This window comes from Camelus dromedarius, unplaced genomic scaffold (assembly GCF_036321535.1).
Source record: "Camelus dromedarius isolate mCamDro1 unplaced genomic scaffold, mCamDro1.pat HAP1_SCAFFOLD_20, whole genome shotgun sequence".
Taxonomy (NCBI): domain Eukaryota; kingdom Metazoa; phylum Chordata; class Mammalia; order Artiodactyla; family Camelidae; genus Camelus; species Camelus dromedarius.
The window spans coordinates 249086-268671 of NW_026989806.1; the positions used below are offsets into that span (position 1 = coordinate 249086).

At 45.9% G+C, this 19586-nt stretch overlaps 1 protein-coding gene and 1 long non-coding RNA gene across 2 annotated transcripts in view; both read left to right on the plus strand.

The window, feature by feature from the left end:
- The first annotated feature begins 5580 nt into the window (after positions 1 to 5580).
- On the plus strand, positions 5581 to 12149 carry LOC135320807 (uncharacterized). The gene is made up of 3 exons (XR_010380134.1): positions 5581 to 5722; positions 9969 to 10011; positions 12100 to 12149. It is a non-coding gene; the product is annotated as an uncharacterized LOC135320807 (long non-coding RNA).
- Positions 12150 to 14025: 1876 nt separating this feature from the next.
- The window catches only part of LOC135320808 (uncharacterized), a 33612-nt gene continuing 28051 nt past the window's right edge, over positions 14026 to 19586 (plus strand). The window contains exon 1 of the mRNA XM_064483875.1: positions 14026 to 14115. Within this exon, the coding sequence (XP_064339945.1) occupies positions 14026 to 14115 (90 nt within the window). The remainder of the gene's footprint in view (positions 14116 to 19586) is intronic.

Consider the following 19586-nt stretch of genomic DNA (forward strand, 5'->3'; position numbering starts at 1 on the left):
GCACATATGCTCTGGCTTCCTCAGTTTCCTTTTACCAATTAATGGCCAGAAACATGCAAGTGTCCACTCTGCAGAAAGACAGAACTCCACAAAAAGAAACCTGCAGGCTTGCGTATCACACACACAGAGAACTAAAATGTTAGGAAACACGGGACTACCTGATACCTTCTGCCCACAGTGAGGACTCAGGTACCCCGCTCATCTATATGCTCCCAACACTCCAGGAAAACATCTGCAAAACACCGCAGGATGCACAGGCACCCTCGCCCTCCCCATCCCTCAACTCCCCTTCCCAGAGCCACTCACACTTTACAGAAGAGCCAGAGCTCTGTAGGTGGGCTGGTTCCCTTCCTCCTCGGGATGGAGGCGGCAGCTGCGGCAGGGCCCGCGCCTTACTGAGGAAGAAGCGGGGCTGGTGCTGCTAAGCGGGGCAGCCACCCAGGTCTTTTCAACACCAACAGAGCAGAGGAGGCAGCGGCCCCACTTCCCTCCTCTTCTCTTTCTGGCCCTCTTCAGGCTGGGTCTTCTGCCGGTCCTTGTCCACTTGTCCCTGGACAGTCAGGTTTGGGATGCTCTGTATTTTGATTTTAATAAAGTTCCCTCTGGGCGAAGGCTGCAGTCGGCCCTCCAGGTCCCCCCAAACCCGCCGCCCTCGGGGCTGGGGTGGGGGTGGGACCCTAAGACGTCCTCCCGGAGTCCTGCCGAGGAGCCAGGGTCCAGTGACTGGTTGAGGGAGAAGACCCCCAAGGGGGCAGAAGGGAGGGCGAGAGAAGGAAAGGATGGCGGCGCCGGTCCTGCTGATCCCGCTGCCCGGGCCACTACTTCATATTGGGGTCCCCGCCCACACCCCTGGCTGGGGGGTGGTGGCCGAACTTGGGGTCCCGGCTCATATACTCAGGGTGGAGATGCTATAGACGCAGAAGGGTGGCGGAGATGGCACTGAGGTGGGGGATCCAGCCAGCTCCGCTTGGCGCCACCCCGGCTTCCGGCTCCCACAGGTGTCGCTGAGGCTGGGACCCCCTCCCTCCACCTTGGGGGTCCCTTGCCCCAGGCCCCAGGATGAGACAGAAGCTCCAGCCGCATCTCAGCGCCCTCTCACCGCGGAGCCGCTGACGAGCCCCTCCCGAGGTAGCCGCCTCCCGTCCCCCGCCGCCGCCGGCTCGGGCTCCGGCGTGTGCAGCTGCCACTGCCGGCGGGGAGGGGAGGGGGAGACGGGAGGCCGAGACGGGAGGCCGTGGCTCCCGCTGGCCCCAGGTTGGGCGCAGGTCTCGGCTGGGCCAGCGCACAGGGGCTGGGTCCCTCGGGTGCTCCCTCGCTCTCATGCTGGCGGTGGTGGCAGCAGCTCCAGAATCTCAGCTCTCAGTCTTGCTCGCTCAGTGCCTGGGTCTGGCCTCACTCCACAGAGAGGGGAGGAGGGAAAGCGGTGAAGACTGATGACACTTATAAGGACACTAATCCCATTCGGGAGGGCTCCACCTTCACGACCTCGTCTAATCCTAATCACCTTCAGAAGGCCTCACCTCTTAGTACATCTGAGCATCTCATAGGGATGAAAAGGAAGGGGGGTGGAGGGGCAGAATAGAATTTCAACGTGTGAACATTCAGTCCATAACGCCCTTAAAGAAGTTTTTCTTAAGAAGCCCGTCTACCCCAGAGATGAAATGCCAGTGTTATAAACCATAGACATTTCTACCATAGTTTTTGTTTTAAATAGCAATTTAAAACAAATTTGGTATGCAAATATTGGTAACATGTAGAGTTTTCTTTTCGGCTTCTTAAAGTTTAAAACTTCTAGCTATGTAATTCCAGGATCATTTTTAATAAATTAATTTGTGATCTCTAGATGACTGGATTTTAATTTCTTACATTATCATTGCAAAACACATCATATTAGTGACATTTTAAGTTCTTTTTTTAGACCCATGTGTAAGAATGATGATTAATTTCCCTTTTACAACCACAAATTATTTTTATTTAGTTTAAAACAATCTGAAACTTACAGAAAACTGCAACTAGAATATAAAGAACTTTTTTTTAATCTTGAACGCCCATTTGGGATTGAGTTACCAACCTGACTATAGTTCCCTGAGGCAGCTCCAACACTAGCTCCCTTTCTCAGAGGTGGGAGGTGTGGAGAGGTGGACTATACCTGGCCCGATCTGCACAATAACACCTCCCCCACCCCACAACCCCCATCATTTGCATTTCTGTTGTTCTGGGTGGGGGCAGTTAAGGTCTTGGCCCCAAATTCTGGGCCAAAGGCAGAACTCATGCAAACTGTCCCCTGCCCCAGAAAGTGCAGTTTCTCAAGTCGGAGGGAGGAAAAAGGCACACCCGCAGCAGAGCAGGGGCAGCAGAGGGGAGTGACCCCAAATTTAAAGCCCTGAGGAGCGGGTCTGAGGACAGTCTTGGCCCTGCTGTCCCGAGCACGAAGCGAGCATCCAGGCCTCACCTAGATTTGCCTCTGAATTTCGTGCTTTCCCAGAAGGTCTAAGGGGTGGACTTCAGCCCCCAGGCTGTCACATGACCCACTATGGTCACGTGATTCACGGACACCGGGGACAGTGGTTAGTGTCTTTTCACCTCTCTGAGCACAGGTTGGAGTGGCCGTGGTTTCCCAGGACAACCTGGCGGGTAGGAGCAGTCGCCTCTGCCCTGGTGGAGGCTCCGTGGCCTTCTCCTCTGTGCTCCTGGGAGTAGTGCAGTGACAACAAGGTCACCAGAGCCAAAGCAGGAGTGACAGGTGTGGTGGGCCCACCCATGGCTTCCTGGGAAGTGCAGGTTAGCTCCCCTAAACCTTGTATTTCCTCACTTCTCATCTCTCCCTAACCTTCTCCTCTAATGTCCTTTCAGCTTTCTGCCTTACAAGGGGAAGCCTGGGGAAAAAAAGTAACTTATTGGATGATTTCCAATTTGCACTTTCCACGTGTAAAGCCCAGTGTGGGCTTTGTGAGAGAAACGCAAACCTGTGAGAAAGAACTCTGTTGTTAGGATAAGGGACTGTGATCCACCATCTAGTGGACAAGAAATTGAAAATACACAAGCAGGTTTTCCTTTTCCCTTGTCTAGAAAAACAAGTGTCCCAGAAGCGCACAGCCTAGGCCTAGGCTCCAGCCTTCGGCAGTGAGTAACCAAAAGCTATGACTGGAGCCCAGACTAGGTCTTTACCTCCTGGATGTGCTTCCTGGTCCTTCTGCTGCAGCTCGCTAAGGGTTCATAATACTCCCAGTCATAGGTTTCCGTGAAGAATTCTTGGGAGAGGATCTTCCATCCGCAGGTGTCCAGGTCGTGGCCCAAGTAGACCTGAAGTCGACGATGTTAGGTAGTTAGATAGAAATGAGCACTGGGCAGGGGGAGAGGAAGGGGGAAGGAACAATCCAGGAAATAACAGTATGTATGCATTCAGGATAAGGGACTCCAGAAATTTTTGCTTTCTCTAAATGAGGGCCAGCAAAAGAAGCCACTTAAAATCAAAATGCTGCAGCTGCATTTAAGAGAAGGACCCGGTGTAACTTGAAGCAATGCTCATTGTAACGTAATTAACATTACAGTCTGAGCCCCCTCCCATTGGTTTGTCTATGTGCTTCATGGGTAAAAACCTGCCCAAAAGGGGATGGGCATGCCAGAGCACAAGGAACCTGAGCTGTCAATCAACCAGAGCAAAAGGAACTTGAGACGTCAGCTTGTTAACTCAAAGAACCTGAGCCATTAATCAATCAATCAATCACACACACACACACACACACACACACACACACAAACACACACACGCACAAATGCCCCTAAGACAGGATATAAGATAGAAAAACAAAGGAGCAGCGCCATTTTTCCTCTCTTGGATTGGCCAGCTCCCAATTCTTGGGAAAGTACTATTTTTTACTACCTTTTTATTTTACTAATAAAAATCTGACTTATATCACACTTTCTTTCTCTCGTTAGAAATTCTTTCTTTGAGGGATGACTAAGAAACGAGGTAATTCTTATTTCCCTTTTCCCAGTAACAGTAACAGTGGCGATCTCCTGCTCAGTCACCTCCGGGACGCCCCCAAACAGCATTGTCCACATGCCCAAGATCTCCTCGGGGAATATCAGCAAGCACGGCTCCAGCTGCGAGTTCACAGGGCTTGGCTGCTGGTGCACTGAGCGCAGATCCTGGAAGAAGCGCCCGGACCAGCTTCACGCCCTGGCGGGGACTCCAGCTCCACAGCGGGCGTCCGCTGCTCCGTGACTGAGAGTCCCGGGTATGCCGGATCCGCCTCATCCTCCCTCACCATTTCTAGCACCTCAATCTAGGTGACCATTCTGCAGGCGCTCACTATCCGCACTGAGGACACCTGGGCCTCCATAGGCGCCAAGGTGGCTGCCACAGAGGCACATCTCTACCTGCAGTTGTGCTCAGGGTCGGGCTGGACTTGGCCCACACTGGGATCCAGAGAGGGCTTCCCACCTCTTTTCCAGACAAACTTCAGGGCAGCAGGTCCCTTCGAAGGCTGCACATGCTCCATGGAAAGCCACCCTCCGTCCAGGACGGGAGCTTCTGGGGCCCAGGGCTTCTGCCCTGAGTCACTGAGGCAGTGGCCCCAGGCCAACCCCTGCCTGCTGGGCTGCACAGCCTGCAGGTCCTGTTGGACATGGGTGTGCCAGGCTTGGCGCCCCATCCCGCACCCACCTGACCGCTGGTGCCGCTCCTCTGCCTCTGGGCCATCCGGTTGTAGCAGGTTATGGCAAACGCCCTCAATCTCATTCCAGGAGATGATGAAGATGAACTTGTGCTTCTTCCGCTTGTAGAACACATGCAGCCGCCAGGCCACCCAGTCCAACTGGAGTCTCTCCTTGAGCGCCAAAAACATGGTGGCTCCAGGGCCAGGCCCCGGGGAAAGGGTCACCAGCCCTGTCCGCCAACGGACTCAGCCGCTGGCTGTGCCGTGCCCAACAGCACCCCCGCCCCCCACCGCTTACCCTCGCCAGGCATCTTCGGCCATCTTAAAACGCTGAGGGGCTCTCCCTGCTTGCTCGCCCGCCTCTCTGCCTTCCGACCGCCCCGCTTCTTTGTGGCGCAGCTCGCGGGAAAGAGAACACGCCCCCAGGAGCATGTAGTTCACACGGTCACGTGCAAGGGGTATCCGTTTACAAGCCCCGAGCTGCCGCAGCGCCTGGCGCCTGCCCTAGCCACCCCCTGGGGCGAGGCCGCGGTGCTGCACCTGCGGGGCTCCGGAGGTGAGGCGCGGTTCCGTGGGGCCAGGCAGGTGGTCGGGAACCGTGTGTGTGTCTCCACCGCTAGTACCAAGGCCGATCTCCCCGCCCCTCCTCCTCCTCTTCCCGGCAGCCAGGAGCTGGCTTGACGGAGGGTCGCGTCTCCTAAACTTTGTGCCTCAGTATTGTCACAATGTCGCCAGTCGGCTGCTGACTTAGGCTCCACTAGGACGTAAACACGGACACGTGCCGCACTCAGGTGCCGCGGTAGCGGCGGCAGCGCGCACAGCCGCCCGCGTCCGTTGGCCCCGCCCCCAGCACCTCCGCCCCGCCCCGCCCGCTGGCTGCTGCGAGCCCCTCCCTTCTTCCTTCCGCGGAGCCGCCTGCGGGCTGGAGCCGCCGGTTGGCCGGCGGTGAGAGTGGCAGGTGCGCCCTGCGGTAGAGGTGGCCTCCGAACCCAGGAAAAGAGGAACAAAGACGGAGGGACTGAGAAGTTTTGAACTCCATTTATTCAAAGGGACCCTCAAGTGTAAGTTTTCCTCCATTCACCCGGGGGGATAACTTCTAAATATAGAAAGTACTCCGTATCATATGAACTATGTGCTTTATTTTATTGAGACCCCCTAGGCTGTTGAATTCTCTCCTAACATCCTTATGATACAATTTTTAAGATATGAAAGGAAGGTGTCTGATGACAACTCAGTAGAACTCCGAAACAAAATAAAATTAATTGAAAGTTAAAAAAAAAAGAAAGAAACAAACAAATAGAGGAAGGAAGGGAGGAAGGAAGAAAGGAAGAAAGAAAATACAGACACCCCAAGCCCTATTACCTCACAGCACCTCTATGGTTTCCCACTACCTCTCCTTTTCCTCCATTCTACAGTGGCATCTTACAATTATTTTCTTGGATTTTTATTTTATTTTTGCCATTGCTTCCTCTAAAAAAATAAGAACTTAATACACACTGGAGTTTCAGAGGACAGCATTTAGGATACTGAAAGGAAAATTGACAGCAGTTGAAATCAGTGTTGGCAGACGTAGTTAAGGACCTTATCATGTCTGTCCTGAACTTTTCATTCAGCAAGTGTTTATTGAGATACAAATGTGTACATGCCAGGAACTGTGCCGTATGATAAAGATGTGAAAAATAATGGAGCTTTTTTAAACCTACTATTTACTGAACACTTAAGTTGCGAGGAGCTGTACACACATTACTTCACTTAACCCTTACAATCTACAAGAGAGTTCAATGAAATTTATAAACTTTTTCCAATATGTGCTAAATGGGCTAGGACAGTCATAATCCCTGCCCCAGTAAAGTGTTTGGTCTTAGTGGAGCAGATAGATAAGTGATCTGACAATTGCAATTCTGTATGACAACAGCTACTGTAGGAGAGATACATGTGGCTGAAAGACATTGGAGGCCACCTCAACCCCTGGGAGGAAGGAGAAAGCTTCCTAGAGGAAACAAAGGCTAAATTTGACCTAAAGCACCTAAAGGATGAGGCAGCAAAGGTTGATGAAGAGAAACCGGCCACTTTCAGTGAGAAAAACCCAAAGTTGCACAATGTCTCTGTTATCCCCCCATATTACAGACAGATAAAGTGAAGCACAGAAATTAAGTAAGTTGCTCAAAGACATGGTGGCTGAACCAGAATTCAAAGTTTGTTTTCACTTCCTTGCTTATCCAACTTCCATTCTCTCATCCTCCCAGTGGTCTTTTGTCAATACTCTGAACTCTTGAACAACAGGGGTTGAACTGTGAAGGTCTATATATACACAGATTTTTCCCCAGTAAATACATGGTGAGCAGATTCCTAACATCAACTGTCACAATGCAAAACCCAGGGCCTGCACCCAACTTCTGGATGTATTTAATTTGAACAGACCCAGATACCATTGGCTAAAATGGAGGGTGAGTTCCCTTGAGAAAGGACTCTTTAATGACATAAGAATAATTATAAACATTCTACCTACCCTTCTACAAAGGGCCTTATGAGAAAAGTGTACCAAACACTTATTGGACTTAAATGATGCCCAGATAAATAAAAAGGTCTTCAGGAGGCCCAGGCAGTTGTGCAAGTTTCCTGGAATCTCAGGCCATGTGAACCAGCAGATCTGATGGTAGCTAGAAATAGCTGTGCTGATTAAAGAGAAAAAAAAATATTGGCCTGGTTCACATGTGGGTTAGGGTGGCAAACTGATGGCAGCCATAAGTGAACAGTTGTCACACTACAGCTGCACTCAGAGCTCGCCCTAAAGGAACGCATCCCTAAAGGGACATCCTCCCAGTGGGAAGAGCTCCAAACAGAACAATTCATACATTACATTATATGGAGGCAGAAGTGGCCTGAGCTATGGATATGCATAGACTACTGGGAAGTAGCAAATGACTTTTTGTCAGGGGCTTTGGTAAAGCAAGAAAAAAAAAAAAGAAAACAGAGACAAGGAAATCTGGGGAAAGAGGCAAGTGGATGGATCTCTGGGGGCAGATATATAGCATGCAGACCATTGTCTCGTGTTAGTGCCCACCAAAGAGCACTCTCTGAATAGAAGACTCTCAGCAATCAACTGGACAGCTTAGTTTGCTCTGTGAGTGTGAACTATACTCCATCCTTAACCTTTAGCGGTCCCCTGTTTGGACGATTGGTGCATGAACAGATATGACACCATGGCTGGGAAGAGCCGTGGGTACAGCAGACTGGGATCCCTCTCCCTAATGCAGATCTAGACCGTGCTCCTTTCTGAGTACCCAGCTTGTCAACAGTAGAGCCTGGTCCTGAGTCTGTGATATATTATCCCTCAAGGAGACCAGCCAGCCATTTGCTGTCAGATTAACTTTATTGGATCCCTTCCACTCTAGAGATGGCAACAGTTCATCCTTGCTAGAATTTAAACCTACAATGGTAATGCATTTTAATTCTCTGCCAGCAAAGCCTCCACCAGCACCATGAATTTGGGGCTTACAAAATGCCTTATTTATTGACACAACATCTTCTACAACACTGTGTTTGAGGGATTAATTTATGACAAAAGTTGTGAAACCAGGGGTGCATGAGCACAGATTCCACTGGGATTACCATCTGTCTCATCACCTAGAAGGAGTTGATCTGATATAGTGGTTGGATGAGCTGTTGATGGCTCAGCTCAAGTTTCAGGTTGGGGAAAGTGTGTGCTATGTGTGCTGTATCGATGGCTGACATATGGTGCTGTCCTGTCAGGAACCAAGACGTGAGAGTACAAATGGCCCCATTTACCATTACTCCTATTGACTCACTTTCAAAGTTTATGCTTCCTGTGTCTGAAGCTTTAGGCTCTACTGGATTGGAGATCTTGGTTCCCAAGAAGGAAAACACTTCCACCAGAGGACAACATAAGCATTCCACAGGAACTGACTATCATCTAGCCACTTTGGGCTCCTGATTCCAGTGATTGGCCTTCTCATTCCTGGATCATCAAACAAAAGAGAATTAATATGTTAATATATTTTCAAGATTAACTTGCCCTTAGTAACGTGAAGAACCTGGGTCACTGCTGTATAGTGGAGGCAGGAAGGAATAGTCACAAACTTCACTGATGCATCACCTGGTGTTTTGTGACAAGTGATAATGGTATCTTGGCATTTACAGCAACTATGTCCTCATGGAGGTAAAGCAAATCAAACCTAGATGAAGAAGGTCTGGCTCATTCTACCAGGCAGGCAACCTTAGATCAGCTGAGACACTGGTCAAAGATGAGAGAAATTTAGAATTAGTGGTGGGGAGGAGAGATGCTGACTCTCAGCAAGGCTTTGGGAGCAGCTGTAGCCACCAGGATATTCCACAAACCCTCTTATAGAGATTGCAGCTGGCCAGCACCTGGAAGGAGACTCAGGGGCAGATTAGAGTTAAGGGAGAGAAAAGGTGGGTCTGAGGAGTCCTAAGGCTCTAGTGCACCAGCACCCACTCTGAGCATCACTTAGCACCCTCCTGGCCCCGTGTCCTACTGCAGGCACCTGTCCTACTACCAGTTCTTGGAGACTTTGACCAGCTTCCTGCAGGTGAAACTGGGGAGTCTCTTACTCTGGCTAAGGCGTGAGCCTCTCCTTTCCTTTCCTGGAAGCTTTCTGACAAGAAATGCAGGATGCGGAATGTGCAGCCTACAAGTGCTTATGTGATAGTCAAAGTCCAAGGGCCACTAAATCCATGGCAGGTGGAAGCCTGTGGGAAAAGCCTTCTCTTCATTTCCTGGCTTTCATGAGGCCTCCCAGAAAGCCTGTGGACTCCAGAACAGGTCGGCCATGGTCATTGTGATAACATATCCATACTTCAGCATTTCCTTCTTCCCTGTTTTCACTGCCTTGTTCATTATTCCTACTCTATGGGTCACATTCCCAGATAAATTCCCTGTGAGGAGGCCTTTTTGGGAGGAATTCATGTCAAGACAGTAGTCTTATTAACTAAGTTGAAGTAATGAATTCAAATAATTCAGATCTTAATATACAATTTTGCTGCCTTATTCATATGTACAGGATTTAGGAAAAATGATGGTTTTGTAAATTAAAATAATTGTTTCAACTTAGCCAAACTTTATTCAATTTCCATTTGAAAGCTAGTAGTTGCAGGAGTAAGTTGTTATATCAATAAAATGTTCATTTTACTGTATGTAATGTGCACACATACACTTTGAGATTTATACACTGTGAATAAGAGGGAATTCTTATGCTTCGAAGTAGTATGAAATTGTCCAACACTCTTTCTATATTGTTGAATAATTAATACCGTTATATTCTCAAGGTAAATAAATATGAAAAGAAGGGAAATGATCTTCAGTAACAAGGTAAATGGAATTTGTGGCATTATTTCTGTTGATATTTGTAATGTCAATTTACATTTCCACCATCAGAGGTCATGAAAGAAAAATGGTGAAAAGAAAATTTGAGCTTTGTTGAAAAAGCTGAAGTTTGAAATCTGAACTGTAACATTCTTAGTTTTTTTTTTTTGGTTTTTTGTTTGTTTGTTTGTTTTTTACAAAGGAAGAGCCACAGTCTACTTAATTTTATATGTAAAGGAAGAAAAATAATTTTTAATAATAAACTTAACTGATAGATTACAAAAACATGAGGTTCTTATTTGACTTTGGTTCTTTCAAATTTTAGTTTAAGAATAAAATTGTAAATGCAAAACGGTGACTGCTTGTCTTGGGAATATATAATATTTATTTCAGCTGGGTTTGTGGGTCTGTAATTGATGGAAATTATCCCACTTATTAAAAAAGAAAGGAAATAAATACAATTAATACTTAGAAATATTTAGGAATACACTTCTTTGTGAAAATAATATCCACTTCATAAAGCATAATAAAGTGTGTCTCAAAGTTTTCATTTGAGAAACTGACAATGCAAAGTGTATCAAATATCTTATTGATAATAAATTTTAATATAAGTGTCTAGTATTGATATATATTTTGTTATTGGTAGCATGTGTTGATTTAAAACCTTTCTTGCTCTAAGTAAATTATTAGAAATTAAAAAATAACAGTGAGTTAAAATCATTATTTGAGTTTAAATAAAGCACAGAAGTCATCACTTGTCATGACACATTTTGGGAGATAGTAATAATTTTAAAAACCTTCTTATAAAATGAAAATAATATGTTTGCATTATCATAGTTTCATATGTTTTCAAAAACTCTGTGACACATTAAATAAGGAAGTCACAAGAAGACAACTGCTGTGTGAATTTACTTGTATGAGGTATCTGGAGTAGACAGAGTCATAGAGACAGAAAGGAAAATGGTGGGTCTGTGCATTATTTACTGGGTATGGGATTTCAGTTTTGCAAGATTTGAAAAGAGTTCTGAAGATTCTACAACAATGTACTTGTTCTTAACATTGCTAATCTGTACACCTAAAATGGTTAAGATAGTGAGTTTTATGTTATGAGTATTTTACCACTATTTTTTTAAATGGGAGATAAAAAATACTGTGCATATAAATTGACATCAGACAATCAAAATCCTGGTAGGGGGAAATTGTATTTGACTTACACAAGAAATTTAGATTAAAATGTGACACCATCTACCCAAGATTCCTCATTGATCCAACAAGTGTAACAAAAGAATCCACACCATATTGTCATGAGGAATAAATGAATTAAAACATTTAAAACTGCTCATCGGTGACTGTACATCACAATGCTCAATGCCCGTTAGCTCTCGTGTTGTTGTTGTGAAACACGTCCTCGTATGCTGCGCCTAGTACCCAGATTTAATACCTATTATTATCATCATTATTAGTTGTTCTATTTTCCAATCTAGTGTATAAAAAGACACTTTTCGTATGTATCTTGGAAGCCCAGGGACATCACAACCATCAAAAAGCCTTAAAAGGAATAAAAACAGAAGTCTTTATCTCAAAGAAGAATTCATTTTTGTGGGCTATTTGTTTAAACAGCCAAAACTTAGTCTTCACTAATGTCCGTACAGGTGTCCCTCCCCTTGCTTGTCCTCTTTTATTGAATCAGTTCTATCTTATTGGGTTTAAATAAAGTTCTGGCAGCACCCATACTGCTTACATGTGCAGCCTGCTTCTGTCTGAAGTTGTTCTCCGTGTTACAGGCAAGGACCGTGGGGGTGCAGAGGATGAGGAGGCCGATTAGCATCTGGGGCTTCAGAAATTTTCACCACAGATTTCACTTTAATTCATGCTCCTTTCTTGATAAGAGTCACTATTCTAAAGTCATTCTTTGTTGTTGTTGTTGTTGTTGTTGTTTTAATTTTACTTTTAGATTTTTTTGTTGCTCTCACTTGTTTATTTCTTTAGTAAATTTAAGGTCCATCAATTTTAACATAAAAACAGATTCTGCTACTTCTGTGAATACTGATGTGTTCTGTTAGTTGAGAAATATTTTATCTTGGTTTGTTTTAGGTTATAAAATCAATTTCAAGAGGAAAAATATAAATTAATATTTGATATGAAATGGGAGAAAACTTTATTTTCTTGAAGTCCTTCTTTGAAGACTCCTTTATCCAGAAAGTCAAAGCACACATGGCATTTTCTAGTCTCCACATAAATCTCACTGATGGGAAACAAGATTTCTTTGAAAGAAGAAGACAGTATAAAGAGACTGTTTCTACAATTCCACCAAAACTTTCACCAATGCTTCCCAAAAACTTCCAAAAGGAATTTCAGCTCCCTCCCCTCCCTTGTTTGCCCTCTGCAGGATGTTTTAATGAGCAGTGAGCTGGTTCTCATGGTGAAAGACAAAGGAAGAAAAATCCTGAATAGCCTGCCATCTGCATTGTTCCACATTCGATAATTAGGGACATTAAGAGTAGCGTTAGTTCTGTAACACCACTGCCTTATGGAAGGAATCCATTTACATTTGGGAAAACTACAAAAGGGACAAAAGAACATCCAATTCAACTTTATTTCATGCTCATATCCCCAAGCCTTCAGTGCCTTCTTATGCTGTAAGTTGGAAATGCCAGCTCTTCTTTGCTTCTATTTCTAGTAGAGAATTCATTTTTTCAGTATTTATGTATTTACTTACATGCTTACTTACTTGTTGAATACCTGCTCTTTCTCTTTCTCCTACTAGATCATAAATTCTTTCAGGGTGGGTGTTGTGTTATCAGTTTTCTTTGTAAGACCGATGTTTTGCACTAGTCAGTGTTACATAGCTAGTTGTTCAAACCATTGGCTTTAATGTTTCAGTTACACTTTATTATCTCATGGTTTAAGTTATAAGTTAAAACATTTCTAAAATGATTGTTCTATGCATGGGGTAATGGTGTCCCACTCCCCCACTAACCTACCACTATGTATTGGGGAGAGAGAGAGTCCTTTGGCCTGAGCCTGGGAAGCCACATTATTTCTAGGTGGGAGGAATCACAATCACAATCTAAATGCGGTGATGATCCATTATGACTTTCTCTAACTTCAGAGAGAGCCATGAAAACCAAATGTCTAGGGGGAGCACAGTGAGACACGTGGGAACTGTAGCATCATTTCCATCAGCTCAGCAGCTGCTCAGAGTCAACCCACATTTCTCCGCCATCCCAGGGTCTAGTAAATGGATGGATGAGTTGCTTCTCATTATGGATAAATATCGCACGAAAGGGAAATGGTTCTCATTTTATGTCTTAATTCTCAAAGGTTCAGAATAAATTAATAATATTGACTAATTGCTTACTATTTCACAATAGGGTTCCTTCTCTAGAATCAGAAAGACCATTGGTGATGACCTATGTGATAAGGTACCTGTCCCAATATCTTTGAGAAGTCTGAAGAAGATTTGCAATTTTCACCACATTTTTTTTTATAAATTAAATTAACAAGGTAAAGAAACTGTCTTCAGGAGTTTAATTTCCTACCTCTTATAAAAAATAAACACATTTAGGCTGTTCACCCACTCTGAAAAGCTATTTTTTAAACATAAGTAAACATTCAGGATTAATGCTCCCCTCCCCGTGTCCCCACTGGGAAGAAAGGAGATAATGATTTATTTTGCTTAAAAAAAGAGAATAAAACCCATGAGATTATGACCGCCATATTTCAAGGTTGTTTCCGATCTCTTGATACTATTATAAAAGAGATACATTTGAGTTAATTTTAATTGAAATTGAATCTTTTATCTAAAAATATGTAACATGGAGACTGCAAGAAATAAAGAAGTAAAGTCATATATTAACAAAAATGTACATTTTGTGTAAATCTAAGAAGAAACCTTAGGCTTATTAGGGGGACTTTCATGGCAGACCCAGCTATGACTTTAAGCGTGGCGGTAGACCCTATATAGAGCTTGGAAACGCCACCATCACAAATATACTTTGAACCCAAACATCAAGGAATATGGCAATTGAATGGCCAGAGATGTCTGTCATCCTGGAGGAGAAATTTGGATGGTCTGAGAACTCCCAGTCCTGTGCAGCAGAGCCACAGGTAAGTGAATCACAAGACTGGGGAGGCAGGGCTGGCAGGGTCAGCAGGCAATTGAATGGAAAGCAACTTGGGGGAAGGCTACTGAAAAGGTAGCATCTGACATTAAAAGAGAATTATATATTTTTGGCTCAGATCAGCAGTCTTTTTTTTTTTTTTTTTTTTTGTAGAATCTTTTTATATTCAGGAAAAATACACAAAAAAACAAAAAAGTTATCCAACCACACACAGGAAGGGTATGAGAAGAGGGAGGTGTCCATCCAGCCCTGGCCTCTGACCATGTGGTTCGGGCAGCAAAAAGGGGTGTGGGGTAATGGTCCCAAAAATAAAAATGGTGTATGTGGGGGGGAAGGAGAAGGGGGCAAAATCAGTGGGGAGCAGTAGGGGAAGGGACAGATGAGGTCAGTACTGGGAACACCACAGGAGGGAGCCATTTTATAACATTTCTCGTTGATCATACCACCGTGGGCACCTTCTTTGCCCATCAGCAGGACTAGCGTCTTGGCAGTCACGGTGACCATGATGTTGAAGGTGAGTGCGCCACCTGTGATCTTGGTACAAAGATCCATGGGAAATTCCCCATCCTGCAGCAGTGAGTCCCGGATCACAGAACATTTCTGGCCCCCAAGCCTTAGCCCACTCATGAAAAATCTTGACCAGTCTTTGCCAATCAGGACACCAACCTCAGCTGGTGTGATGCTAGCAAAGGTTTCCCTGGGGTGGCGGCCCAGATGTGGGGCGAGTCCTTAGAGCCCACCATGGCCGCATCCTGACAGGTCCCATCCACGAGCAGGTTGTGGATGTAGTTGTTCCCTGGCGCTGCTGCTGGGGCCGCAGGCGGGGCTCGGGAGGCCTCGGGCTGGCAGGCTCGGGGAGGCAGATAGCTCGGGGCACGGGCTGCCTACTGGACGGCGGCTCTGCGAGCTGTCCCAACAGTCTTCTAAGGTCTGGATCATATAACCAGAATATATGATGCAAAATGCAAAACTGGAGTTTACATTTTGAGTTCTGGCAACTCTTCAAGAACAAAAGGCTATTTTATTTTTGGTTTCTTTTCTATTTTGAAAAGCTCTCTAGTCTTTAAAGATTGAAATCTCTGGGTTTTATATATATATATACATATAATCCCCAAAAAACAGTCTGCGGTCTCAGGTGCACCCTTTGGTCAGCGGTGGACACAGGAGGGGGTTGGGGGTTTCTCAAGGCCTGGAGGGCGTCCACATGGACTTTACTGGGGTCAGGTGGACCAGAAACACTAGGGAGTAGCTGGATAAGAGCTGGGCAGGTCCCAGGAGGTCATTTCTGGGAGAAAGAATGGGCGCCCTTTGTGGTCTTTTGATGGCCCAGCCCTGCCACCGGTCCTCTCTGGTCCATGGAAGGACAAGAAAGGAGGGGGAGAGGCTGATGTTTGGTAAGTGAGAAAGTTCCTGAAGACCGAGGCAGGTTTTGTCAGCTCAGGCCTCGGCTGCCCCATCCGGTGGTGATTGTGTCACTGGAGGGGCAGCCCAGAGCCACAAAACTGTCTTCCCCGCAGAGCCCTGAGGAGGGCTGATGTTCCCCTGCCTTCGGTGAGGGCCTAGTGGCTGGGCTTGATTACAAAGTTGCTGCAGATTGGATAATCTCTGGTTCCTTTGTGTGAATGTGCCCGACCCTCCTAAGCGGGAAAAGCACGGTGCACTTCAAAAGATACTGACGGTGTTCACACCAGTATAAGAAATCTGTTGCTATTAAATGGAACCAAAAGGAACAGGCAAACTGTAGCAGAAGAAGCCTTTCCAAATACAGTTATTAGAAAGGAAGAAGGAAAGGAGGAGGGGAAGGAGGGAGGGACGAGGGCTGCTTCCTGACCTGAGCAGAAGCCCCGCTGCTGGCTCACCCACATCTCCCCGGTCCGGGTCTCCGCCTCAGGCTCTTCTGTGAGGCCGTGCAGTCATTGTCCTGCTGAGTTTCTTCTTAAAAGTTTTTCCCAGTTGACACCTTAAAATAAATGATAAATTTAATGATGAGATGGAATTTACTGTGAGTCACTGAAGCCTTGTGGCTGCCACTGATCAGTCTGCTAGGCTCCCCGCATGGCCCCAGGGAAGGGGGAGACTCGGGCATGTGCCCTATGTGTGTGTGATGTGTGTCTGCATGTTCATGTTTGTGTGTGGGGTGTATGTGGTGTGTGTGTTTATGTAGGGTGTGTATGTGGTGTGTGCTGTGTGTGTGTTTGTGTAGCACCCAGGAGCCTGAGTCTGCAGGGTGACCCTTGCAGAAGTGAAGGGCCAAGTCCCTGATTCCTGTGGAGGAGCACAGGCCAAACACATGCCCTCACATGTGGAGACCCCAGGGACAGCGCCTTGGACCCCCATGGGTCAGGTGGCCTTTGGCCTGTGTTACTTGAGGATTGGGCACAGACAGACCTGGGGTGGCACCTGATGTTTGGATCCCAGCTTTGGTACCCAGGACACCTCCCTATGAGGGAGCTCCCATCATTTCCAGTCTCCTGGGAAGAAGGGGCCACCCCCAAGTGAAGGCCTGTGGGACAGTCATGAGGATCCTCAGAGAGGCTGAGCCAAAGATTCCAGCCCAGTTCATGTGGATCGGGGTAAAGGGGGTCTGCCTGGGTTGGGCTGGAGGGAAAGGAGGGCATAGGGCCGCCCCCTGCAGCTTCATCTGCTCTGCCCCATCAGTCCTGCCCCTCAGTGCATCACCCCCCCTTTCCTGGGCATCCTGGCCAGCCTCTAGTCCCAACCCCGTGGGCTCCAGCTCGCAGAGCGCCCGCCCAGCACCAGGCCGTGCCCCAGGAGGGAGGCGGCTCCTCACTCCCGCCCTGCAGTCGGGAGACCACTGGGAGAGGTGACCCTATTTACCCAGAGTCACAGAGCTGGCAGCTGGTGGAGGCTGCATTCCCAACATCAGGGTTTTAACCCTTCTATTTCCTCTGTGATCACAGAGTCTAGTATTTACCTGTCCATGTGTTTGTGAGTTTCAGTTTCCACATTTTTACACCTAAAATAATTATTAAATACAGTATAAACCCAACATGATTATAATTTTAAAAGGGGATATACAAATTATTGTATATAAAATAGATAAGCAACCAGGATTTACTGTGCATCATGGGAAATTAAACCCGATATCTTGTAATAATGTATAACGGAGTATAATCTGCAAAAACACCAAGTCATTATGCTGTACACCTGAAACTAACACAATATTGTAAATAGCTATACTTCAATAAAAATAGAATACAAAGAATACATATCACCTTGTTAATTAAGATATTAGGAATGTTTCAAATGGGACAGCAGAAGCTAAAGTGCTTTAAAACAAAGGTGCTGTGGCAGTGGAGAGGTGGGGGCTGTATTCATTGCTCCTCTTAGTATTTTATTGTATTTACATGATTCTTTCATTGGAGGAAATGGGATTAGTGAAAAGCCACAGGTCTTTGGTCTGGTGACACAGAGGGTGGCTGGTGACTGGAGACTGAGGTAACCTCCAGCCCTAGGAAAGTGAGCACCTTGGGTGGAGATGTCTGAGGGGGGCCCTCCTGGAAGGGGAGGCTGGGTGGCAAATGGGATGGTTTCCATTTTTCTGTGTCCATCATTTCAGAACGTGGGGGCAATGAAGACAGTGCCCTGATCCATGGACAGCCACAGTGCCCCTAGGGAAAGTTATTCGACAGGTGCTAAAGATGGAACACTGTATTCAGGAGGAACTCTCCAAGGGGTGACATGGCTGGGGGAACCAGGCCCAAGTCCAACTTCGGCCTAGGCCAGTGGGGGTTACAGACCAGGAACAGGGTAGGGTCATGGATGAAGACTCACTGAGAGGAAACATCCATGGTCTGGGCTCTGGCTGGCCCTTAAGGGGTTCCTGCTGCAGGCAGGCCAGATGGTCAGATTTCTTTGGGTGGTCATATCCCAGCCCTGGCTAAGCTGACTCAGCAGGGGACTTTCCTGGGTGACATGGGCCCAGCAGGATGATTCTGAAGGTCAGATGATGGAGGTCGAGTCTGGAGGAGCCACGGTTTGGTCAGGGAAGGGTCGTGTGCCTCGTGGAGGATTTGTTTGTCCAGGGGGAAGTGCTCTCAGACTCAGACCCTGGAAGCAGGTGCTTCACACACTGCATGTATCCAGAGATGTCCTGAGGCTGTGAGTTAGAGTCTGCACTGGTGGGGGCTTTGTAAGTGGATAAGAAATCAAACTAAGTTTAGAGGCCTGGAAATTCAAGGCTCAGAGAGGGCAAGTAACTCTTCCAAGGCTTCACAGTGAATGTGTATTGCTTTTTTATACTGAAGACAAGTCTCCCATCCTCATCTCCCCTGTGAGGCGTTCCCACTACTGCTGCCCCGAAAGTCCTAGCCCAACACACTCAAAGGACTCCCCACGGTCAGCAGGTCAAAGAGCAGAACTCTTTATGTTTGCCAAGGACCTTGTTAATTTGAACAATACAGAAAACTACAAAAACGGAAAACAAGTTTCCCATAAATAGGCATGTCACTATTAGTAATATTTGTGTTGTTCCTTATGTTTAACTGCCGGAACGTGAGCTTGTATATATTCGCCATCATTATGCGTACATTATGATATGCTCACTGAGGTCATTGTAGGGTTTTAACATGAAAAATAAGATAAATAAATTAGAAGAAATCAATCATTTAATTTAAATGTAAATTACATCACATTGTGAAATTGTTGCAAATTCCCTCTCTGTTGCAATGTGTAAATTGTTTATATTTTATAGAGTAGCAAATTTCTTAAAAATTCAAAACAGCAAATACTTTTTGAACACCTGCATACACACTAGGTATATGCTATGTATGATTTATACATAATAGAATGTCTATGTGTCAATATTCATGTATATAACTGCATAGACCTAAGTGTAGATTTCTCACACTGTTCCTTGGGCTTACTTCCTACATGTAACTAGTGTTGAAGTTTGGTGCAAATCCTATTCGGTTTGTTTTGTTGTTGTTGTTGTTGTTTTTAAGTAGAGCTGAAATTATAATCCTGGTCAATGTGCTCCAAATTCCGTGTTCTTTCTATGAAATGAGATAATGCACATAAAATAGAAGGAATGCCTGGTATGTAGCAAGACTCAGCATTAGCTGTCATCCTGTTTCATTTCTATCAATATTGTTAAATGGAATTAGCTGCTTAGTCAGTGAATACTTGGTGCACACGTTGTTCTCAGCACCACAGTAAGTACAGAAGGTATCTGAGAGGGTTTCAGTGACAAAGGCTATGCAATGTCATTTTCATTTTAATATATGCCTACAGTTAAGCATAGCATAGAGGCCATTGTAATATATCAGGTTATAAAGTAGATCCCAAAGGCCACATTGATCTTAAAGTTTACAGATTGCCTTCATTCTCCAAATATTACCATTGCCCCTCCCTTGATATTGATAAAAACAGGTTGTAGGAGTGTGGCAATTTCTGTGTGGGTCTTTGCTGCAGTGTGTGTAACCAGCAGCACACAGA